General features: G+C 40.8%; 1 protein-coding gene across 1 annotated transcript in view; it reads left to right on the top strand.

Moving 5' to 3' along the window:
• Window positions 1–1,152: 1,152 nt before the first annotated feature.
• The window catches only part of WIF1 (Wnt inhibitory factor 1), an 87,213-nt gene continuing 62,815 nt past the window's right edge, over window positions 1,153–25,550 (top strand). The window contains exons 1-2 of the mRNA XM_022571616.3: window positions 1,153–1,303; window positions 1,803–1,942. Coding sequence (XP_022427324.1) covers window positions 1,156–1,303; window positions 1,803–1,942 — 288 coding nt within the window. The 5' untranslated portion in view covers window positions 1,153–1,155. The remainder of the gene's footprint in view (window positions 1,304–1,802; window positions 1,943–25,550) is intronic.

Below are 25,550 nucleotides of genomic sequence, written 5' to 3'. Positions count from 1 at the left end.
GGTGTGGCTGGGCTGGAGCCCACTGCCAGCCAACTACTCTTCCCACAGGCAAGGCCAGATCCTTGGTGTTGCTCTAAAGCGCCTGCGATTTCAGTACCAGCGCGGCACGCCTCCAAATTTCTTAAAATACCGGCAACTATGAAGATATTCACAACTTTTGGGAGCCCTACCCCAGCAGGTCAGGTAAGCCTGTCATCCAGAGCTCAGGGAACTCTTCCAAGTGCTTCCGGTGATCAGGGAGAAGAGCCTCCACAGCTGTTAAAAAGCATCCTCCATGGTGTCAGGCAAGTGAGCAATGAAACCCCACGCCCCCGCCAACCTGAGCGCCAGCCATCAGGGAACCACTGGACGGTCGAGTCTTGGGTTTTAAATGGATGGGAATGCGCCGTGTCAGCTTAGCGCGGATGGATGAGGATAGGGTTTGCAGGAGGAATGACAGTAGCGGAAAGGGAGAAGTGGAGGAATATGCGCCTTCATTTAGCCCCGGAGTACAAATGGGAGTTATCATCATCATCACCTGCGCTCAGTCAAGCCCTGTGAAGTCAGTTCACCCCACTTCCCTCCATTCATGCCTCGTCTGGCCAGAGGCAGAAGCGAGGGACGTCCCAGAGGCGCCTTTGAGCGCCCTTCTCCGCAGCTCCCTCCACCACGTGCGCCTTTCGTGCGTGCTCCCACGCGGCGCACAGTGGCGTGGACGCGGCCTCCGGGGTCCCGTGCCGCCCCACCCCCGTGCGTCTCCCCAGCGCCGCCCAGTGGCGGCCGACTGGGCCGAGTGCCTCCTCGTTCGCACCGCACTTGCGCCGGCCCTTCCCGCTCTTCCTCTCCCGCTGTATTTAACCCTCTGACTGTTGGCCTCACTCGGCGGGCTGGCATCTCCTGCTTTGCCAGTCTTGCGTCTCTGCTCTCCCCTGTTCCTCCTGCGCCCCCGCCCCCCACCCCCCACCCCCGTCTTGCCCCGCTCTCGCCGGTTCTTCCGCTCCCTTCTCTTCCTCCTCGCGCTCACCCGGGCTCACTCGCAACAGAGCCGAGAGGCTACACGCCCAGCTGACTACGCGGGAACGGCTCCGGTTGAGAGACAGCTTAACGGCTGCAGGTTGGGTAGGTGCGGCAGGAGTTTCAGCTGCGAGAGCCACCAGCCAGGAGGTACGGAGTAGTATGGCCCGGAGAGGCGCCTTCCCTGCCGCCGCGCTCCGATTCTGGAGCATCCTCCCGTGCCTGCTGGTGCTGCGGGCGGAGGTCGGGCAGCCGCCGGAGGAAAGCCTGTACCTGTGGATCGATGCTCACCAGGCGAGAGTGCTCATAGGTAAGGTTTACGCGCCTAACACGGGAGCTTCTGCTTCTTCCCTTGCCAGGGTCTTCACTCTGTGTCCAGCTTTTCCATTAAAGGAGGAGAGATGCATACATTTAGTATGTTTTCAAAGCTTAATTTCCAAGGAAGATTGGTCTCCCCCTTTTAATTAGCTTTTATCCATTTAAAAGCGTATAAACTTCTCTCTCAAGAAACCTAAGCTGATCTAGTGTTCTGATCATGCTGTTGCTAGTTTCTACAATCCTGCGTTTTCAGGTGGACCCAGCATTTGCTAGCACCAGTTAACTCCACGTCCACTCCTTTTCCCCGAAAGCATGCGTCTTTGGCATCATTCTTATCACCCACAGGAATATCAGTTGGTACGAAGGCAGGTGCCTTGTGAAAAGAAATGACCCATTACTAATTCTTTGGTGTTCTTTTTGCGTGCAAGTTCTCATTTGGATGCTTTTAAGTCCAGCTAGTTTGATAGTTTTATTTGTTTTTTTAACACCAGGATTTGAAGAAGATATCTTGATTGTTTCAGAGGGGAAAATGGCCCCTTTTACACATGATTTCAGAAGAGCACAACAGAGAATGCCAGCCATTCCTGTCAATATCCATTCCATGAATTTCACTTGGCAAGCTGAAGGGCAGGTGAGTTATGTTAACCAGAAAGGTTGAAGAAAATTACCCTTTAATATTTACAGCACCTGATGGCAGGTAGAAATAATACTATATAGTGTGTAGTCGGCTACATTTTTTTACAATTTTTAAGAGTGGTTTCTCATCTAATTTCCAAAGCATATGAAGAGTTAACTCCCATTTATTTAAACATGTCACATAAATTAAAGATTCCCAAAAGAAAGGGGTAGGCAAAGTGCCTAAGATCACTATTTTGATAAGTCTCGATGTCTTCAGGCTGCTGGAAATATAATGACCTCAAATACCAACATTACTTTTTTTTCTGTGTTCACTGACATTGAAATTTAGCATAATATTTAAGACTTTTTTCTGTAGTATATACCAACCACCTGCAACATTGTTTACAACAATGTCATTGTTTAGAACAATGTCACAGGTGGTTGGTATATACTACAGAAAAAACAAATTTTAAAGTCGATAAGTATTTTTGACATTGTGCCTTTGAAAAAAATTGGTATGTTGAGTGTTATTCACTGGAATGATGTGAACGCTATATATTTCTGGCAAGAATTCACAGACTCAAAAAGTGTCATATAAGAATGTTTGTAACATATTGCAAGCTACTGTTTTTTAAATACTTTCATATGGAAAAAGAAAACTACACTATATTTTTATGAAGTGTTCCTTTTATTTCTTAGCACATTAGCATCTTTTGTATGTTACCTTTTGTAGAGGTTCAGTATTTCATAAATGACCTAGTTTGGGAAGGAAAGGGAGAATAAACATTATGTGAGTTTAGTTTCTTTTGTGCAGTTGGAGAATTTACTCTAGAGGACAAATGGTAAGTAAATTCTTTTGCTCGTTAGTTGGTAAAGTGTATCTACTTATGAAAATCATTGTAGTTATAATTAAAGTCACATTTTCAGGTCTTTTTATTCTAAAACTGTTTAAATGGATATCTTCATAAAGAATGTGATCCAGAAAACACTTTATAAAAAGTAGCTATTTTGAATTGAGACACCACTAGTGTTCCCTCTAATTACGTGTTGTAGTATGGGCGTGACAATTTTAGCTGCCTTTTTTCCTTCACGTCTGTTCTCTCATTTTTCCTTTCTAAAACAGATCAAATCTAGACCCTTCAACACTTCCATTGTCATAAAGGAATAGATGTTTTGGATCCACTAAAGTTCCTAACAGGAAGGTCATCTATTCTAATACCCCCATTCTGCAGATAAGTTCATTGAGGCTCCTGTTGCTCTATAGGGAGAGTATTCCTCTTTTTTTTTTTTTTCCTACAGTTTCCTCTTCATAGATACTTTATGGACAACTAATTTTGAAATATTATGAAATCAGTAATAAATCAGTGAATGACCTTTTATTATCTCCTTTGCTTTTTCACCTGAATCTATTGTGTTTGACCACTTGTCAGCTGGGATCAATATTTTTAAAAAGAACATTTTCTTTACTTCTAAAGAAAATGGATTTGTAAGAACCATTAGAAGGTAGTTTGACTTGCACCCCTCCTTAGCTGAAAGGGTTCAGTAACTGCACTTGAAGTAGAAAATGTCAGTAGCTCCGATTGATTGATCAATTTATTTATTTTTCCTCTGAGTTTGTCTTCTGAAGAATGAAATTTGAAGCAAAGACTTAAGTTCCATGCTCTCTCCCCTTTGCAAACGTTGGCATATTATTCAGTACAAAATGGATTGCATATCAAACAATCTCAGGACTATTTCTTGTAGGGGATTAGAGAAGATGGTAGAACTGGCATGGAGATGAAGCTTCTAGAATCTTTCCCTCTCTTGTTTAGGTGTTGATTACCCATGGGGATTATGCAGGCCAATATTAGCACCTCAGTTATCTTACTCTTTATGTCCAGTCTGCTCCAGATAGGTTACCACAGGTAACTGTGTGAAATCTGGTATGGTTTTTTTGGAGCAGTGTGGCATACTGGGAAGGGGGAAAGGATCTACACAATGCCAAACAGCAAAATGTTTTAAAATATTATTTAAATTTGACTAATGCCAATAAAGTTCTGTGATTCCAGCACCATAATTTTTGAAATGCACGGAAATTTTGAATATGAGAAAAATGCCTTCAATGTCAATTAAGTATTTTGAAAGGCATCTTTGGCTAAAGCCAAACCACATCAAAATATCTACATGGAAAATGAAAAGTTCATTCCATTATCTAGTTATTTCATTCAAAAGAATATCAAACATTTAGGGATTTCAACACAAGCAAAATACATAGCTGATTAATGAAATTTTAAACTTAATATTTAAGTGTTTTGGAAACATGTGGGAAAAGTTAAAATAACTTTAGGATTAAGATCTAGCAGAGGCAGTAGGTGTTATCTACTTCCAATAAAGTATTGTCCAGTAACCCAAGGGGTCCTTGGAGCCACTTAAAATAACTTTCATGTTCTACTTCAAACAAATGAAAGTAAAAAGTACAGTGAGAATCATTTCCTCACATCACATTGGTCAAGTTTTTTAAAAGTGTTTTTAGTATGTGGAGAATTATGCATACTTATTTGTAGCTGATGTGTATGTTAGCCTTTCTGCAGGGCAATTTGACTTTGATGGCAAAAGGCTTGGCATAGATCCTTTGACTAGGAAATTTTACTTCCAGAGATTCCTCCTAAGGAAATAATCATGGATATGAATAAAGTTTTTGGTGCAAGCCTGTTCCTGGTCATGCTATTTATAAAAGTGAAAAACGGCAGAACCTAGAGGTCTGTGATAGTGGCAAGAAGCATTAATAAGAATATTCTAGACATCTACTCAATGCTATGGAAGGATGTTCATGACAAATTAAGTCAGTCGTCTATAACAGTATATTCTGTTTGGTTCCATTACAAAATATGTGGGCAGACATAGGAAAACATGTCTGATAAAGGTCTAATCCTCCAAGGTGTTCACATTAGTTATATCTACATGTATTATGTTTTGGTTTTTTCCACAGTGAATGTGTATTGGTTTGTAATTTTAAAAATTATTTTACATTAAACACATGTAAAAAGTTGCACTTTAGAGTTTAAAATTGTACGATGTTCTGTATTTTAAATAGTTTATTTCATTTATTATGCAGTATCATTTATCCACTACATATCACTCACAAAACGGTAAAAGAATTTGATTTCATGGCCGATTGTAACCTATGTAGCCCAAATTTGCTAATGTTTACCTTATTCTTACCTACCAGTTTCTTATGAAATCTTCAAAAATCTGCTTTGCAAAGCTTTCCTGCCTGAAATCCAATTCCCTGGCCTCTTCCTCTTGCTGTAATCCTCATTTTCCATGGACAACCCTGTCTCCTCTTTATCTCCCAAAATCTGCTTTGCAAAGCTTTCCTGCCTGAAATCCGATTCCTTGGCCTCTTCCTCTCCCTGTAATCCTCATTTTCCATGGAAAACCCTGTCTCTACTTTATCTGCAATTTAAAATATTCATTTTCTGACATGCTCCTTCTCAAGGCTTTTTTTTTGGCTGCACTGGGTCTTCGATGTGGCGTGTGGATTCTTCTTTGTTGTGGCGTGCGGGCTTCTCTAGGTGTGGCACATCTCAAGCCTTTTAGATTAGAGAAGAATTTCTACTACAGAGGCTGAGGCTTAAAGGATTTTTGGTAATTAAAGTGAAAATACTCTTTATTACTGTACATAACTTACAATAGTTGATATTTTTCAATGAGGCATTCCTTATTCTAATTTTCCCCTAAATTTGAGACAAACAACAAGGACCTACTGTATAGCACAGGGAACTATATTCAATATCTTGTAGTAACCTATAGTGGAAAAGAATCTGAAAAAGAATCTATATATCTGAACCACTTTGCTGTACACCTAAAACTAACACTATATTGTTTCTTTTAAGTGTGCACTACAGTATTTTATTTTTTTAAACAGCTTTATTGGAGTATAATTGCTTTACAATGGTGTGTTAGTTTCTGCTTTATAACAAAGTGAATCAGCTATACATATACATACATCCCCATATCTCCTCCGTCTTGCATGTCCCTCCCACCCTCCCTATCCCACCCCTCTAGGTGGTCACAAAGCACTGAGCTGATCTCCCTGTGCTATGTGGCTGCTTCCCACTAGCTATCTACTTTACATTTGGTAGTGTATATATGTCCATGCGACTCTCTCACTTCATCCCAGCTTTCCCTTCCCTCTCCCCATGTCCTCAAGTCCATTCTCTATGTCTGCGTCTTTATTCCTGTCCTGCTCCAGTTTCCTCAGAACCATTTTTTTTTTAAGATTCCATATATATGTGTTAGCATATGGTATTTGTTTTTCTCTTTCAGACTTACTTCACTATGTATGACAGACCCTAGGCCCATCCACCTCACTACAAATAACTCAGTTTCGTTTCTTTTTATAGCTGAGTAATATTCCATTGTATATATGTGCCACATCTTCTTTATCCATTCTTCTGTCAATGGACAGTTAGGTTGTTTCCATGTCCTGGCTACTGTAATCAGAGCTGCAATGAACATTGTGGTACATGACTCTTTTTGAATTATGGTTTTCTCAGGGTAAAGGCCCAGTAGTGGGATTGCTGGGTCGTATGGTAGTTCTATTTTTAGTTTTTAAGGAATCTCCATACTGTCCTCCATAGTGGCTGTATCAATTGACATTCCCACCAACAGTGCAAGAGGGTTCCCTGTTCTCCACACCCAATCCAGCATTTATTGTTTGTAGATTTTTTGATGATGGCCATTCTGACTGGTGTGAGGTGATACCTCATTGTAGTTTTGATTTGCATTTCTCTAATGATTAGTGATGTTGAGCGTCCTTTCATGTGTTTGTTGGCAATCTGTATATCTTCTTTGCAGAAATGTCTATTTAGGTCTTCTGCACATTTTTTGATTGGGTTGTTGGTTTTTTTTGATATTGAGCTGCATGAGCTGCTTATAAATTTTGGAGATTAATCCTTTGTCAGTTGCTTCATTTGCAAATATTTTCTCCCATTCTGAAGGTTGTCTTTTCGTCTCGTTTATGGTTTCCTTTGCTGTGCAAAAGCTTTTAAGTTACATTAGGTCCCATTTGTTTATTTTTGTTTTTATTTCCATTTCTCTAGGAGGTGGGTCAAAAAGGATCTTGCTGTGATTTATGTCATAATGTTCTGCCTATGTTTTCCTCTAAGAGTTTTAAAGTGTCTGGCCTTATATTTAGGTCTTTAATCCATTTTGAGTTTATTTTTGTGTATGGTGTTAGGGAGTGTTCTAATTTCATTCTTTTACAGGTAGCTGTCCAGTTTTCCCAGCACCACTTATTGAAGAGGCTCTCTTTTCTCCATTGTATATTCTTGCCTCCTTTATCAAAGATAAGGTGATCATATGTGCATGGGTTTATCTCTGGCCTTTCTATCCTGTTCCATTGACCTATATTTCTGTTTCTGTGCCAGTACCATACTGTCCTGATTACTGTAGCTTTGTAGTATACTGTGAAGTCTGGGAGCCTGATTCCTCCAGCTCTGTTTTTCTTGCTCAAGTTTGCTTTGGCTATTCAGGGTCTTTTGTGTTTGCATACAAATTGTGCAATTTTTTGTTCTAGTTCTGTGAAAAATGCCATTGCTAGTTTGATAGGGATTGCATTGAATCTGTAGATTGCTTTGGGTAGTAATTTTCACAATGTTGATTCTTCCAATCCAAGAACATGGTATATCTCTTCATCTGTTTGTATCATCTTTAATTTCTCTCATCAGTGTCTTACAGTTTTCTGCATACAGGTCTTTTGTCTCCTTAGGTAGGTTTATTCCTAGATATTTTATTCTTTTTGTTGCAATGGTAAATGGGAATGTTTCCTTAATTTCTCTTTCAGATTTTTCATCATTAGTGTGTAGGAATGCAAGAGATTTCTGTGCATTAATTTTGTATCCTGCTACTTTACCAAATTCATTGATTAGCTCTAGTAGTTATCCGGTAGCATCTTTAGGATTCTCTATGTATAGTATCATGTCATCTGCAAACAGTGACAGCTTTACTTCTTCTTTTCGGATTTGGATTCCTTTTATTTCTTTTTCTTCTCTGATTGCTGTGACTAAAACTTCCAAAACTTTGTTGAATAGTAGTGGTGCGTATGGGCAACTTGTCTTGTTCCTGATCTTAGTAGAAATGGTTTCATTTTCTTCACCATTAAGAACAATGTTGGCTGTGGGATTGTCATACATGGCCTTTATTATGTTGAGGTAAGTTCCCTCTATACCTATGTTCTGGAGGATTTTTATCATAAATGGGTATTAAATTTTGTCGAAAGCTGTTTCTGCATCTATTGAGGTGATCATATTTTTTTAATCCGTGTTTGTTAATGTGGTGTATCCCATTGATTGATTTGCATATATTGAAGAATGCTTGCATTCCTGGGATAAACCCCACTTGATCATGGTTTATGATCCTTGTAATGTGCTGTTGGATTCTGTTTGTATTTTGTTGAGGATTTTTGCATCTCTGTTCATCAGTGATATTGCCATGTAGTGTTCTTTCTTTGTGACATCTTTGTCTGGTTTTTGTATCAGGGTGATGGTGGCCTCATAGATTGAGTTTGGGAGTGTTCCTCTCTCTGCTCTATTTTGGAAGAGTTTGAGAAGGATAGGTGTTAGCTATTCTCTAAGTGTTTGATAGAATTCGCCTGTGAAGCCATCTGGTTCTGGGCTTTTGTTTGTTGGAAGATTTTTAATCACAGTCTCAATTTCAGTGCTTATGATTGGTCTGTTTATATTTTCTATTTCTTCCTGGTTCAGTCTCAGACGGTTGTGCTTTTCTAAGAATTTGTTCATTTCTTCCAGGTTGTCCATTTTATTGGCATATAGTTGCTTGTAGTAATCTCCTTTGTATTTCTGCAGTGTCAGTTGTCACTTCTCCTTTTTCATTTCTAATTCTATTGATTTGAGTCTTCTCCCTTTTTTTCTTGGTGAGTCTGGCTAATGGTTTATCAATTTTGTTTATCTTCTCAAAGAACCAGCTTTTAATGTTATTGATCTTTGCTGTCATTTCCTTCATTTCTTTTACATTTATTTCTGATCTGATCTTTATGATTTCTTTCCTACTGCTAACTTTGGGGGTATTTTTTGTTCTTCTTTCTCTGATTGCTTTAGGTGTAACGTTAGGTTGTTTATTTGAGATGTTTCTTGTTTCTTGAGGTAGGATTGTATTGCTATAAACTTCCCTCTTACAACTGCTTTTGCTGCTTCCCATAGGTTTTGGGTCATCGTGTTTTCATTGTCAATTGTTTCTAGGTATTTTTTGATTTCCTCAGTGATCCCTTGGTTATTTAGTAGTGTATTGTTTAGCCTCCATGTGTTTGAATTTTTTACAGATTTTTTCCAGGAATTGATGTCTAGTCTCAGGGCGTTGTGGTAGGAAAAGATACTTGATACAATTTCAATTTTCTTATATATACCAAGGCTTGATTTGTGACCCAAGATATGATCTATCTTGGAGAATGTTGCATGAGCGCTTGAGAAGAAAGTGTATTATATTGTTTTTGGATGGAATGTCCTATAAATATCAATTAAGTCCATCTTGTTTAATGTATCATTTAAAGCTTGTGTTTCCTTATTTATTTTCATTTTGGATGATCTGTCCATTGGTGAAAGTGGGGTGTTAAAGTCCCCTACTATGATTGTGTTACTGTCGATTACCCGTTTTATGGCTGTTAGCATTTGCCTTATGTATTGAGGTGCTCCTATGTTGGGTCGTAAATATTTACAGTTGTTATATCTTCTTGGATTGATCCCTTGATCATTATGTAGTGTCCTTCTTTGTCTCTTGTAATAGTCTTTATTTTAAAGTCTATTTTGTCTGATATGAGAATTGCTATTCCAGCTTTCTTTTGATTTCAATTTGCATGGAGTATCTTTTTCCATCCCCTCACTTTCAGCCTGTATGTGTCCCTAGGTCTGAAGTGGGTCTCTTGCAGACATGATGTATACAGGCCTTGTTTTTGTATCCATTCAGCCAGTCTGTGTCTTTTGGTTGGAGCATTTAATCCATTTACATTTAAGGTAATTATCGATATATACATTCCTATTATCATTTTCTTAATTGTTTTGGGTTTGTTATTGTAGGTCTTTTCCTTCTTTTGTGTTTCCTGCCTCGAGGAGTTCCTTTAGCATTTTTGTAAAGCTGGTTTGGTAGTGCTGAATTCTCTTAGCTTTTGCTTGTCTGTAAAGGTTTTAATTTCTCCGTCAAATCTGAATGAGACCCTTGCTGGGTAGAGTAATCTTGGTTGTAGGTTTTTCCCATCATCACTTTAAATATGTTCTGCCACTCCCTTCTGGCTTGCAGAGTTTCTGCTGAAAGATCAGCTGGTAACCTTATGGGGGATTCCCTTGTATGTTATTTGTTGTTTTTCCCTTGCTGCTTTTAATATTTTTTCTTTGTCTTTAATTTTTGATAGTTTGATTAATATGTGTCTTGGCCAGGTTCTCCTTGGATTTATCCTGTATGGGACTCTCTGTGCTTCCTGGACTTGATTAACTATTTCCTTTCCCATATTAGGAAAGATTTCAACTATAAGCTCTTCAAATATTTCCTCAGTCCCTTTCTTTTTCTCTTCTTCTGGGACCCCTATAATTCGAATGTTGGTGCATTTAATGTTGTCCCAGAAGTCTCTGAGACTGTCCTCAATTATTTTCATTCTTTTTTCTTTATTCTGCTCTGCAGTAGTTATTTCCACTATTTTATCTTCCAGGTCACTTATCCGTTCTTCTGCCTTAGTTATTCTGCTATTGATTCCTTCTAGAGAATTTTAAATTTCATTTATTGTGTTGTTCATCATTGTTTGCTCTTTAGTTCTTCTAGGTCCTTGTTACATGTTTCTTGTATTTTCTCCATTCTATTTCCAAGATTTTGGATCATCTATCATTACTCTGAATTCTTTTTCAGGTAGACTGCCTATTTCCTCTTCATTTGTTAGGTGTGGTGGGTTTTTGCCTTGCTCCTTCATCTGCTTTGTGTTTCTCTGTCTTCTCATTTTGCTTAACGTACTGTGTTTGGGGTCTCCTTTTTGCTGGCTGCAGGTTCGTAGTTTCCGTTTTATTTGGTGTCTTCCCCCAGTGGCTTACGTTGGTTCAGTGGGTTGTGTAGGCTTCCTGGTGGAGGGGACTGGTGCCTGTGTTCTGGTGGATGGGGCTGGATCTTGTCATTCTGGTGGGCAGGACCGCATCTGGTGGTGTGTTTTGGGGTGTCTGTGACCTTATTATGATTTTAGGCAGCCTCTCTGCTAATGGGTGGGGTTGTGTTCCTGTCTTGCTAGTTGTTTGGCATAGATTGTCCAGCACTTTAGCTTGCTGGTCGTTGAGTGGAGCTGGGTCTTGGTGTTGAGATGGAGATCTCTGGGAGATTTTCGCCGTTTGATATTACGTGGAGCTGGGAGGTCTCTTGTGGACCAGTGTCCTGACTCGGCTCTCCCACCTCAGAGGCACAGGCCTGACACCCGGCCAGAGCACCAAGACCCAGTCAGCCACACAGCTCAGAAGAAAAGGGAGAAAAAAAGAAAGAAAGAAAATAAATAAAATAAAGTTATTAAAATTAAAAATAAAAAAATTAAAAAGTAATTAAAAAAAGAAAGAAGAGAGCAGTCAAACCAACAAAAAATCCACCAATGATAACAAGTGCTAAAAATTATACTAAAAGAAAAAAAAAAATCGACAGACAGAACCCTAGGCCAAATGGTAAAATCAAAGCCTATACAGACACAGTCACACAAAGAAGCATACACATAGACACAAAAAGAAAAAAGGAAAATAATATATATATCTATATGTAAAAAAAAAAAAAAGAGCAACCAAATCAATAAACTAATCTACCAATGATAATAAAGTCTAAATACTAAACTAAGATAAACATAACACCAGAAACAAATTAGATGCAGAAAGCAAACCCGAAGGCTACAGTTGCTCCCAAAGTCTACTGCCTCAATTTTGGGCTGATTCGTTGTCTGTTCAGGTATTCCAGAGATGCAGGGTACATCAAGTTTATTGTGGAGCTTTAATCCGCTGCTCCTGAGGCTGCTGGGAGAGATTTCCCTTTCTCTTCTTTGTTCGCACCGCTCCTGAGGTTCAGCTTTGGATTTGGCCCCGCCTCTGCGTGTAGGTCGCCTGAGGGCGTCTGTTCTTCACTCAGACAGGAAGAGGTTAAAGGAGCAGCTGATTCAGGGGCTCTGCCTCACTCAGGCCAGGGGGAGGGAGGGGTACGGACGCGGGGCGAGCCTGCAGCCCCAGAGGCCGGCGTGACGTTGCACCAGCCTGAGGCAAGCCGTGTGTTCTCTCGGGGAAGTTGTCCCTGGATCCCGGGGCCCTGGCAGTGGCGGGCTGCACAGGCTCCCGGGAGGGGAGGTGTGGACAGTGACCTGTGCTTGCACACAGGCTTCTTGGTGACGGCAGCAGCAGCCTTAGCGTCTCATGCCCGTATCTGGGGTCCATGCTGATAGCCGCGGCTCGTGCCCGTCTCTGGAGCTCCTTTAGGTGGTGCTCTGAATCCCCTCTCCTTGCACAGTGGTCTCTGAAACAATGGTCTCTTGCCTCTTTGGCAGCTCCAGACTTTTTCCCAGACTCCCTCCCGGCTAGCCGTGGCGCACTAGCCCCTTAAGGCTGTGTGCATGCCGCCAACCCCAGTCCTCTCCCTGCACTCCGACCAAAGCCGGAGCCTCAGCTCCCAGCCCCCGCCCGTCGTGGCGGGTGAGCAGACAAGCCTCTCGGGCTGCTGAGTGCCTGTCGGCACCGATCCTCTGTGCGGGAATCACTCCGCTTTGCCCTCCGCACCCCTGTTGCTGCGCTCTCCTCCGTGACTCTGAAGCTTCCCCCCTCCACCCCCCACAGTCTCCACCCGAGAAGGGGCCTCCTAGTGTGTGGAAACCTTTCCTCCTTCACGGCTCCCTCCCACTGGTGCAGGTCCCGTCCCTATTCTTTGTCTCTGTTTTTCCTTTTTTCTTTTGCCCTACCCAGGTACGTGGGGGAGTTTCTTGCCTTTGGGGAAGTCTGAGGTCTTCTGCCAGCGTTCAGTAGGTGTTCTGTAGGAGTTGTTCCACGTGCAGATGTATTTCTGATGTATCTGTGGAGAGGAAGGTGATCTCCACATCCTACTCCTCCACCATGTTGAAGGTCTCCCCACAATATTGTAAATACACTGCACTTCACATTTTTAAAAAAGCTGAATTTGGGTGCTACTGACTGGAATCATTCACAAAGACACAACTATCCAGGCAAAGTTCTCAGGCTTTCTTTATACTTGATTTTGTATTATTATTGTTGTTCTTTCTTTTTTTTAACATCTGTATTGGAGTATAATTGCTTTACAGTGGTTGTTCTTGTTATTTCTGGCACTTTTCAATAATTCAAGAAGTTGTCTTTAATTGATAGGTAGCTAGTAAAGTTTATGAACACATTTAAATTAACCTTACATGTTGGAAAATATTTCACTTTCTACACTGTATCTTCAGTATATCTAATATTTTCTATTTTCAGTGATCACACATCAAACAAAGGAGCACGTTTCTGCAGTTTAACCCAATAAAGTCAATTGTCCACAGTATACATGTGTGTATCTGTATCCAAATTCAGTTTTAAAATGAGGAAAGTACCACTGGAAAAAAGAAAAGTTAGAAACAGGCCATTTTGCTGACATCTGACTCACAGTTTTGCTAATTTTTAAAGAAAATAGAATCACTCTACTGACATGTACATGTAAGATCAACTGGATAATCTAGTTTCGTCATTCAAATACCCCTAAAGCTCCAGATAGCTTGTTTTTGCAACGTTGTGTTTGATATGATGTAACACTGGCCCCCTTAAACTAGCTGCAGTTTGAGGTCTCAAATTTCCCCTTGGACTGGTTGAGTTAAGGAGACCTGTATTGAAATGGTTTTTTCCTTCCTTTCTCCCCTTGACAAAAATCAAAGAAAAACAATTGAGAGTGAATTTTCATTCAAGTACTTCCTCTCCGTCTTCAAAAGAACGGCCAAATGCCCTGAAACACCTCCTCCCAACTCTGAAGTTATGGTAACACTTATTATTATTATTTAAATCCCTTAATGTGTACTGTCCACATTTTTTCCTAATGGAGTTATGATTGTGTTGGTAGTTACAGCCGAGTAGTTGCATACCTTTGTACTCCTGGGGTTTGCCATCATACCTTTGCAGTGGTTTTATGTCATGAAATGGAGGAAATGCCTCGTTTTTTGACCCCTGTTCCATGGTTTCAAAGTGGGAACGTGAATATGTTTACATACTGTGAGCATGATTTTTTTAAAAGAAGGTACTTATATCAAAAGCACAGCTTTAACAAACCTCCCTTTTTTAAAAATTTATTTGATGCATTTTATTCCACTCGAATAAATCCATTTTCTACAAAAAAAAAAAACAAAAAACCACAGCTTTAAACCTTTAGTGTTTAGATTCTGCTATGCTGTAGTATTTTGCATTGTGGTGTTGTGGACATGCCACAAGGGAGTCAAAGAGTAATTCTGCAGAGGGCCCATTTCATTTAGCAAAGCAGGCATGTGCCAGCCATCTGTCGTATCTGCTGATAGAAAACAGCAGTAAGTTTCTCAAACTTTTGCAAGGAAAAAAAAAAAAAGGCTTTATAGCTTAGAGGAGATGAGTTACAAGGTACCTTGTAAGCCACATCTGGTTCTAGAGCGATTTACATGGTATAAATGTAAACTGTGCTTTGTCTTCCTTACACAGTGGTGTAAAGGCACGTAAACAAACCATTTGCCATTATCCTCTATCTTTATTTCTGACTTTTAAATGCTTGCACCAATAGAAATCTTTTAAATCATTGTGGTGAAGTGGAAAGGTATGATGTTCAATAAAGCATTTTGTTTTGGATTAAACTCATTTAACTTAAATGTCCCTAATGAACAGGATGGGTGTTGTGAGGAAACAACTTTGGGGATTGAGAGTATAGTGAAAATGCTTCTCATCCTTCAGCTGGATCTCTGGAAGAGGTATTGTCAGATCAGGGCTTCTTTTGCTGCAGTTTTTTAGCCAGCTTTCTCCATTTGCCAACCTGGGATGAACTTGGTTACATTCCCCTGAACCTTAGTGGATGGGGAGTTGTTCTCCCATGCAGGAGAACATGTTCTCTGCCTTCAGTACACAGTCAGTCAACAAACACAGACACTCAGTCAGTCACAGGAGCATACAAAGAGGAGTAAACATGGTCCCTGCCCTCAGGTAGCTTATAGTCTAGGAAACAGATATCCATCACACTCGGGCAAATGAGGTTAGCAAGTCTAGGACTGGCAGAGAACACAAAGAAGGCCATACTTTTCCCTGTCTGGAGGAGGAAAGGAGCCAGGAGCTGAGCATGTGATGTCCGAATTCATTCCTGCAGAATGAGTAAGCTTTCATCAGACCAGCGAGAGAGGAAAATGCCTTCCAAGTGAAGAGCTCAGGATGTTCAAGTGCATGGAGGTCTTAAAGGGAAGGCATGTTCTAGGTGATCATGATGGACCTTGTGTCTCATCTGCAAGGTAAGGGAAATTCAGTCAAGGGGATGTCAAGGTCAAACAATGGAGAAGTGTTTTGGGGGAGGAGAAGAAGGTAGAAACAATTCAGGGAGGTTTCTGTCTTCTCTGCTGTGGAGAATGGACTCAACATTTTGCAGCTTTGTCCCAGGGATGTATTAAGTAAATCTTTGGTTTCTCTGTTGGGTAGACAGTGGCTTTTCTTTTCTTTTTTAAAAATTTGTTCAAGTATAGTTGATTTACAATGTTGTGTTAATTTCTGCTGTACAGCAAAGTGGTTCAGTTATACATACATATATATGTATATACATTCTTTTTCATGTTCTTTTCCATTATGGTTTATCACAGGATCTTGAATGTAGTTCCCTGTGCTGTACAGTAGGACCTTGTTGTTTATCCATTCTATATATAATAGTTTGCATCTGCTAATCCCAAACTCCCAAAACATCCCTCCCCCAACCCCCCTCCCCCTTGGCAACCACAAGTCTGTTCTCTATGTCTGTGAGTCTGTCTCATAGATAAGTTCATTTGTATCATAGTTTAGATTCCATGACAGTGGCTTTTCTACAACCACCATTTAGCTCTTCTTTCTTACTAAACTTTTGGAAGAGTTTGCAATGATTAGTCTCAGCTCCAGGTTACATTTTTTTAGGTGATTAGGGCACAGAACTATAAAAAAATCACTTATGTGAGTGCATAGGAAAAATTTTTTCTAATGGAATCTAGAACTTTGAACTTACTGTAAAAGGATGCTTGAGTAAAGAAAGTAATGTTAATTTGAAGAAGAATCGACTTAGCATCTGTTCTCAACTCCCATACTACCTTTCTGATTATCAAGAAAAGTGTAATAAAGATATAGAAATTACACTTGGCAGGTGATCTTTCAGTTAAAATAATGAGAGGTCGAACACTGGAAATGGGTTAACTCAAACTAAGCCTGCTTCTTCAAGTATATGACTTTCTCTCAAAACCTAATAGTTAAAACTCTAAAGTCATAGGACAAGTTCTCTTCTTCCCTGTTTTCCTCAGGTAGAGATACAGCTGTCTATGCCTCTGCGCTGTACATTTTGTCTTCTTTTTGGATTTTATGGATGAATCTGATTAAAGAATCTTGGAAAATATCAGGCATCTTTTGAAACCCATTCCCCTGAACAGAATCTCACAGGGAAGCAGTGTGTTGTGGGCCTGGGACAACGGGACAGATTTGGGGAGTGAGTTCTTACCTGGCAGTGATGAGAGAAAGGACGTGAACCCAGTCCTTGCGTAGCTGCTCTTTGGCCAGAACTCGGATCATGCACTGCGTGCAAAACATGATTAAGAACCAAGTTCGTGCCCTTGAGAAAATTAGAAGCTAACTGGAGAGGCAGCTATATATAAACAGATCATCTTAATAATTCCTGGTAAGTGGTATTGTAGAAGTACTGAGGCATTCCCAGGTTGGAATGAGAGTACACAGGAGAAGTAACTCCGGCACTGGGTCTGACTATAGAGTTGGACAAGCACAAACATGGAGGAGGGGATGATTTTTAGGGAGAGGAGACAACGTCAGACAAGGCAGAGAGACCAGAGATACATTATCTGGGGAACTAGTACTTTGGTGTGGCTGGAGTGTATATGCAAGGTAGGGAGTGGAGAGGAATGCAGGGGGTAGGTCTAGACGACTCTGTCCTTCATGTTAAGGCATCTGAGACTTACTCTATAGGCCGCGTTGAGTCAGTCTGTGAAAAAGTATAAAGCAGAGGACCACAGAGTCAGAGTTACAGTCTTTAGATCATCCTGTCAGCAGAAAGGAGGAGAGCTTTGAGGGGAGTTGACAGCAAGGAGAGAAATCAGGGATAATGAGATACAAGATCAAGGATGAAGAGAAGGGAAAATGGATTGGGGAAATATTTAAGAGATAAAAATCTGAAAGTCTTGGTGCTAAGAATAAGGAGTGCCTCATTTCCTCCACTTTCTGCTTCACTAACTTGGCAGTAGCCCTGTTAGCCTTTCTGTCCCCTACCCCCAAGCTTACCCTTCCTGCCTCAGGGCCTTTGCACATGAAGTTTGCTCTGCCTAGGTGCACTCCTGCCAGATTTCTGTGTGGCTTGTTCCTTCGTCTCCCCCATGTCTGATCAAATGTCACCCCCTCTAAGAAACTTATCCTGACTCCCCCCTCTAAAACAAGAGCTACCCACCCCCAGCACTCTGAGTCTTCTGCTCTGCTGCATATTTTTCCATGGCACCTAAAATAATGATAATACTTGATTATATTGGACTTTAATTGTTTGACTCTCCCAATAAATGTAAGTTCATGAGAGCAAGGACTTTGTGTCCTATTCACCATATAACTCCAGGTCCTGGAACATCTCCTGATACACAATAGGTAGGTAATAACTATTTGTTGAATGAATGAATATACTATTGTTCCCATTTGATAGATAAAGCAACTGAGACACAGAGGAGCAAAGGAAACACAGGGAGCAAGGGACAGAGCTGGGATTTAATCCTAGGCAGGTGAGATCCAGGGCCCTTGCTCTGATAAGTGCTAAATAGAGGTATGAACACACAGCGAGCTCTGGGAACACAGAGGAGGAAGCAGCTAATTTTGGCTGAAGAAGTAGGGGAAGGCTTCACCAGAGAAGATACAGTAATCGAACTGGGACTTGAAGGATGTGCATGAGGTAGTTTAATCAGCTGAGACGGGAGCAAGGCACAGGAAGGAGGGCTGTCACAGGCAGAGGCAAAAGAGTTGTGCGAGTGCATTCTGGGAGAGGCTGGTGGTGCCTGAGACTGAGGGCTGATGAGTGGAAGGGAGAATACTGGGGGCTAGGGATGGGGGGAGATGAGGCAGTAAAGCTGGATATTTGGTAAGGGCCAGATGGAGAAACACTAGAACCCACGGAAAGGTCACTTGACCCAATTCTTAAATCTATAAGAAAAGCAGTTTAGATGACCTCTAAATGCCTTCTGAATTCTGAAATGTTATGATTCTATGTCTTAAGTAGAACATCTTCAATCATTTAATATTAATGGTAACATATATTTATTTTTTTGCGGTATGTGGGCCTCTCACTGCTGTGGCCTCTCCCGTTGAGGAGCACAGGCTCTGGACGCACAGGCTCAGCGGCCATGGCTCACGGGCCCAGCCGCTCCGCAGCATGTGGGATCTTCCTGGACCGGGGCACGAACCCATGTCCCCTGCATCGGCAGGCGGACTCTCAACCACTGCGCCACCGGGGAAGCCCATAATGGTAATATCTTTATACAAACTGTAACGTCTGTCTCTAGATTTTTTTAAATCAAGGCAGAAATATTCTTCCTCCAAAATGATCTTGTTGTCAAATTTAAAAAGATTCATCTGAGAATACTTTCTTTATCCTATGTTAATGATAACAGCCAATACTTACATAAAGCATACTCTGAATTGGGCACTCTTCTAAGCACTCTACAGATATTATCAGATCCTCACAACAGTCCTGAGGTAGGTACTATTATTATCCGCAATTCACAGATGAGGAAGCTAGGGCATAAGGAAGTCAAATTACTTGCCCAAGACTATACAGCTAAGAATACTTATGTACACATTTATATACTTCACAGATGTTTCTTTGATGATTTTTGGAATATCTTCTCATTCCAAAAAATAGCAATTCATAGACCACTCATCAACGTTTACATGTCATAGTTTCTGAGAGTACAAATTTTGATTGATCTAACTGCCTTCTAGGAATTCACCAGCTGGTGGTGAAGACTGTGACATCAAAAAGGCAATCATAGGGCTTCCCTGGTGGTGCAGTGGTTGAGAGTCCGCCTGCCAATGCAGGGGATGCAGGTTCGTGCCCCGGTCCGGGAAGATCCCACGTGCCGCGGGGCGGCTGGGCCCGTGAGCCATGGCCGCTGAGCCTGCGCGTCCGGAGCCTGTGCTCCACAACGGGAGAGGCCACTACAGTGAGAGGCCTGCGTACCGCAAAAAAAAACAAAAAGGCAATCATAATCATTGTGATAAGTTCTCAGGGCCACCATGTACAGCTGAACAAGGTTTTTCATTGCATGAGGGAACCTGACCAAAGAGGCAGGTTCAACCTGACCAAGCTGAAATCCAGCCCATGTTTCACTTGTCAAGTCTCATAGCCTGACACAAAGCTGCCTCTGCCCGCGGCGGGGTGGGGGGGGGCACTTATACCTAATTTGCACAGAGCCTTCATGTGGGCTAACTGTAGCCCCCATTAACTGCCCTAAGAAAAGTGCTACTGGAGCATAAAGCCAGAGGATTTTGCCATTGATCAGGTAAATTTGCAGTTGCTTATATTCTGGAATAGACATCACAGAGGAGGTAACATCTAAACTGGGTCACAAAAAATGTTCGTTCAGTAGGCAGAGAGTGGCCAAGGCGGGTAGGGATTGGATGGGCATTCTAGGTCTGCTGAATGACCTGTGGGGAGGCACACAGGATTGAGAATCGTTGGTGTGGTTGGGGAATGACAATTAGCTCAGAATGGTTAGGGTTTATGGAACATACCTGAAGAATATAGATCTAAAAAAGTAAGTTGAGGAGCATTATGATGACTTCTGTATGCCACAGTTGTCTTGTAAAAAGTGGGGAGCCATTGAAAGTTTAAAAGTAGATGAAAATGTCGTATCTGTATGGAGGATAACTTCGGTGGCAGATGGAGGATAGATGATGAAGTGCCTGGCTGAGGACAGGAGCCAGTTAGGAAGTTACTTAAGACACCACAAGCGGTGACGAGGATGTGAACTAAGGCAGGTAACTGGGGGAGAGAGGGAGGAGAGAGGAAGATACAACTGAGAGGTCTCTCTCAGTGCAATTGACAGGACTTATTGAATGTGGGTATTACGGAGATGGGGGAATAGAGGATGACTCAGATGGTTGGGCAGGTAATTATGTCTTAACTGAGAAATTAATTACAGGAGCAAAAGCAGAACAGTTTGAGGTACAGAGACAGTAGGGTCCATTTGAAAATTGCTGAACATGAAATTTCTGCTGAACCTTTCAGATGGCAAAGTCTGGTGTGCATTTGAAAACTGGAGTCTAGAGCTAAGACTTCAGGAGTAGAATAGAAATACTGATTTTGGAGACTTTGGAAGCTTCTTTTCTTCCTCCCTTTCTTCCTTCTTTTGACCTCAACTCAATAAGTATTTATTGAGGGCCTACCTAATGCCAAACATGTGTTGAATGCTTAAAAAAAAAAAGAGAGAAGAAAATGTGAATTGTATATGATGCTCGCCTTCAGGGCGACTACAATCTGGTACAGAAACAGATACTAACCAAAATAACAATAATACAATATCAACCATGTAATAATGCAATATGAACAAGATTCTATGAAAGTACTGAAGAGGGAGCATTACCTCTGTTGGGAGAGGAGTGAATTACCAGCATAGGGTCCCCAGTGTTCTTCAGGGCATAGCCTGAGACCTGTGAAACTAAGATATGCACATTTGGAACAACTTCTTTGCTTAACTTCATGGCTTTTATGTACTTGAGATAATTTGGCCTAATGTATTCTGCCTTCCACTTGCCATATATATATATATATATATATATATATATATATATATATATTTTGAAATGACTACAACAAATGTCACTATACTGCTAGGTGATAGAGTAAGTCAGCTCTCCCAAATTAAACATTTAAAACTACTTTTAGGAAACTATCTGTGGGAGCTGAAGATACACCTGAATAAACCTCCAATGTAGGACTTGTTAGGATGCCTCATTTCAAAGGGTTATTTCAGTACTGGTCATGGATGCACCATTGGGAGGATTCACAAGTCCAAGTAGGACATCGCCTAATCAAGGCAATAACCAGACGGATCTCCAATAGACTTGTAAAAGTACTCTGGTATTTATTTGGCTTTTGAGTACTTAGTGAAGTCATCTGATTTCTATCATTTGTAAATTCAATCAATATTCCTATTTCCAGTTGGAATCTGATTAGGGTTTGAGAGTGTATTATGTTGCCGTCACTTATAGCAGTAGCCAGTAGCCAGCAGATGGCAATGTAAAGGTTACTCCTTTGTGGAATTTTCCACCCCGGTACTTTTAAAGGCTGTAAGCGTGCTCTCTATAACAGAGACCCATTTTGAGTAACTATGATCTTTATGTAACTCATTTCAGTAGATCTTTAATATATTCAGCAAGTGAGAAAACACCTTGCTCAAATTCAGTGCCCCTGAAAACATTAAAACTCATCCTATGTTTGAGAACTCATCCTAAATAACTAAAAATGTGCATGATTTCACTATACACTGATTACCCATTTCTTCCTTTTAAACAGTTGCTCAATTTCAGGCAGGAGTCAAGCTTTGAGTTATGTGTCCGTGTTCATCCAATTTTTTCTTTGCTTTCTCTGGCTGTATCTTTAGATGTCACAGAATAGAGTTGGAAGAGATCTCAGAACTCATCCGTCCCATGAATCCCACCCTTTCTTTGAAGCATCCAGGAATCGTGATCGCTCAACCTCTAGTTGAACATGCTCAGTGGCAAGGAACTTATTAAGGCAGATTTTATTTAGTAAATTTGATTGTGTTAATTATAGAAAGTTGTTCTTCGTAATAGGCCAAAACCTGTCTTCCTGTTGTAACTTGAATATACCAAGACTCTACCAGTCTATGGACTCACATTTGGTGAGTCCTACTTTGCATTTATACCCTAAAATTTACTGACTTGTCCCCTCCGTTGCTGATGTAAGGCCTCTGGTTCATTTACTCCTACTTCTTCCCCAGCAAAGACCAACTATTTCTGTGAGTTCTTGGAAAGGCTCTACCCATGCCATCCTGGAGGGGAATGTCTTGACCTCTGCTACAGCAGGGCGGCACTGAGAGAAGTCTGCTTCTCAGGTCTAGGTTCAGCCTCTCCCTGCTCCCCAAGCTATACAGACTCAAGGGGTCAAGCTGGGCTATATTCTCCACAAGGCTTACAGCCTCAGAGCAGCTTGGTGTTCTGTACAAAACTGAGGAATCTACCCCTGTCCACAGTTTGGCATTGAACTTTGTCACTTGCTACTTAATGCAGCACAACTTAAGACCCTGACATCAACTGAAGCCACCAATATCAAGTTCCCGCAGCCCATGTCATTTAGAGAGTCCTACTTTACAAGGCAAATAACAAATCCTCTAAGTCAAGATCTAGTTCAGATGCCAAATAGCACTTGACTCCAGACTGGCTGAATGTCTTTGGTTCCCAAAGTTTGATCATTAAACTTATCTGATTTCTTGGATATCTGCAGCCTTGAGTTTGGAGAGTTATCATTGCATGTCCTATGTTGTCCATGGTTTGAGGAAACATTACTTGTTAACTGAGGGAGAGTGTATGAACTGATACAGCTCTCCTGAATTGAGGTAAGAGGTTGTTCTATCATTCTGCTAATAGTAGTGACACTTTTCTATATTGCACTTAATAGTTTAAAACATGTTTTCATTTATATGATCTCATTAGGTTCATTCAGTCCTCCCATAACTGTGAAAAAATCATGCATCAGTGAAACTGTAGATAACCAAATGTGAGGAATAACTATGATAATTTGCAATGAGTGGCCTTTAGCCAAAAGCAAAATAATTCAAACCTAATCTTTAATAGCTATGCGTTTTTCTATAATACACAGAAGATTTGTGTGTTTGTGATTTTGTAGAAAGGCTTCTGCCTTTCAATAAAAATAAATGAGGCCCCATGCAATAAATACTATTTAAATTATAAGGAAACATTTTCAGTGGAAAATGTAAGTGAGTTATCATTCCATTCCATAGTAAGTGTAGAAATAATTACCCTTCTTCTGTTTCCTTATTTGGTATTTCAGATATTTTTTGCCATCAATTCCTTGAGAAACTCTGCATACCCAAGACTTTTCTAGAATGGTATTTACGTGATAGTAGAAAGTTGTTCCCCAGTATAAAACACTTCAGTTTAAAAAAAGTAATCAAATCTGCCCTTTTGAGTGGAACATGGGGCCAGGACCGGGGCGAGAGAAGTAAGGCACCCAGGGTGCTTGTTGAACTTGGGTGAGTGCCTCCATAAATTTGTGCTCTGGGTGCCTTGCTTACCTCCCCCTAGTCCAGGTTCTCAACATACTGAAGAATACGATGGATGATGGTTACTTTGATGTGTCAACTTGACTGGGCCACAGGGTGCCCAGACATTTGGTCAAACATTATCCTTGATAGATCTGTGAGGGCGTTTTGGATGAGACTGACATTTGAATCAGTCGACTGAGAGTGTGTGGCCCACATACATTGGGCTCCATCCAGTCAGCTGAAGGCCTGAATAGAACAAAAAGGTTGACCCTCGTGAAGGAGTAAGGGGTAGGGGGAACACCTCCTACCTGCAGCCTTCAAATGGAAAGATCGACTCTTCTTGGGCCTTGAGCCCGCCTTCTTTCAGACTGGAGACATTGGCTGTCCTCATTTTCAGGCCTTTGGACTCTGGCTGGAAGAACACCACTGTCCCTCCTCGGTCTCCAGCTTGCTAAGTGTCAGCCTCCAAAATCACATGTACCATCTATCTAACTATTTATCCTTTTGGTTTCTTTTCTCTGGAGAGCTCTAACACATCAGTTTTCTGTGTTAGCTGCCTAACAGTGGGAGAAGTTACCATCAAAGAGAGGCAAATGGCAGCCCGGGCCAAGTCTTGATCCCTTAAACTCCTGGGGCCTTGGTTTCTTCAAGTACTAAAAGAAAAGAATTAATTTACTTCGTACAATGGCAGCAAAATGCAGTTACATAATGTGTACAAAGTACTTGACACATAGTAGACACTGAAAAAGTAAGGTCTTTTCTTTCCTTTATATTAATGAGCTATTAGTGCTAAATGGGAGCCATGAGGCCAAAGGAAGGTAGTCGGTCAGATCCCAGGCAAGGGAGTGTACTGGCAGGATGCCCAAATGCCACTCCAAGTGATGGCGTCCAACTCTCTGAACCCAGAGTGTCACACTGAGCTAGACTTGGGAGGCCTGGCTTCCTGCCTGGCTCCTACACCATTTCTCTGGGACCTCAGACAATTATTTCATTTTCTTTCTCATCTGTAAAATAGGAGGGTTCCTTTCAGTTCTGAAATGTCTGTGATTTATTATTTGTCATTACCATTTCCGCATTGTTCTTGGTTTTGTGTCTGAATTCAAATCCCAGGAAGAAAAACAGTTTGGACAGTATGGTTTATTGTATCAAAAAAATAAACTTTGAGCAGAATTAACTTTTCAAAATCCTGTTTGCCTTCATAAGGCTGATCAAATCTCCTAAAATTGATTTTAGACAATTTTTCTCTGGTTTTCTTATTAGCTTGGTTTCAGTCCATTCAGTTTGACCGACTTTTGGAGTTAAACTCTGAGGCAGGTAAGGCAGGACAGCTATGTTACTAATATTTATCCTTTAAGACCTTCTCCTAATTGTAGCTCCTTTCTGGATATTCATAACATTTAAATCTGCCTTGGCTCTTCACAAAGAAGCGAGGAATCAGCTCTGAGATCTTGTCTCTCTGTTACAAACTGAGATTTTTTTAAATTGCAAACTGTCTTTGTAGTGATTATAACTTGCGAAACCCACTACTCACTCAGGAGCATAAACTGAACTTCATTAGAGTTTGTAGTACTTAATTTCCTGGGTATAACTGTTTCATTTTATGAATCCTTACAGAGTTTTATTTTAAGTTCATTACTTTTTTTCCATCATAAACCAGTATACCCTCTAAAATTTTTTGGAAAATACAGAAAAAGAGAAAGAAGAATGGGGAAGTCATGTATAGTTAAGAAATGTTAATATTTTGGTGTTTTTTCATCTAGTTGTTTGCATCGAAGTAATGATTTGTGTCCTTTTCTGTTTGTTGTTTGCTTAAGGACAGTGGGGCAGTTCCTCATGTTATTACGTTTATTCTCTGGTTTATTTAAACATTCTCCTATTTTGATTATGTCTTTAGATAATTTTTCACTATATAATACTGTGAAGAGCAACTTGATGAATAAAAGTTTTTCCATATTAGGATTAATAATATTAATAATAGTTCCTTAGGACTGAGTTCCACAAGTGGAATTTCTGAGTTGGAGTACCTGGGATCATTGTACAGGCTCTTGGCACATACACTATTGCTGAATGGCTTGCACTGGCTACTCCATACTTCCAACAGAATTATGCAAGGGTGTCCTTTTCAGTA

The sequence above is a fragment of the Delphinapterus leucas genome, chromosome 11, assembly GCF_059928025.1.
Source record: "Delphinapterus leucas isolate spDelLeu-1000000601 "Yukka" chromosome 11, BTC_Dleu_Yukka2, whole genome shotgun sequence".
In the NCBI taxonomy this organism is placed as follows: Eukaryota; Metazoa; Chordata; class Mammalia; order Artiodactyla; family Monodontidae; genus Delphinapterus; species Delphinapterus leucas.
The sequence above is the reverse complement of the archived record's forward strand: the minus strand, read 5'-3'. Positions and strand labels throughout refer to the sequence as shown.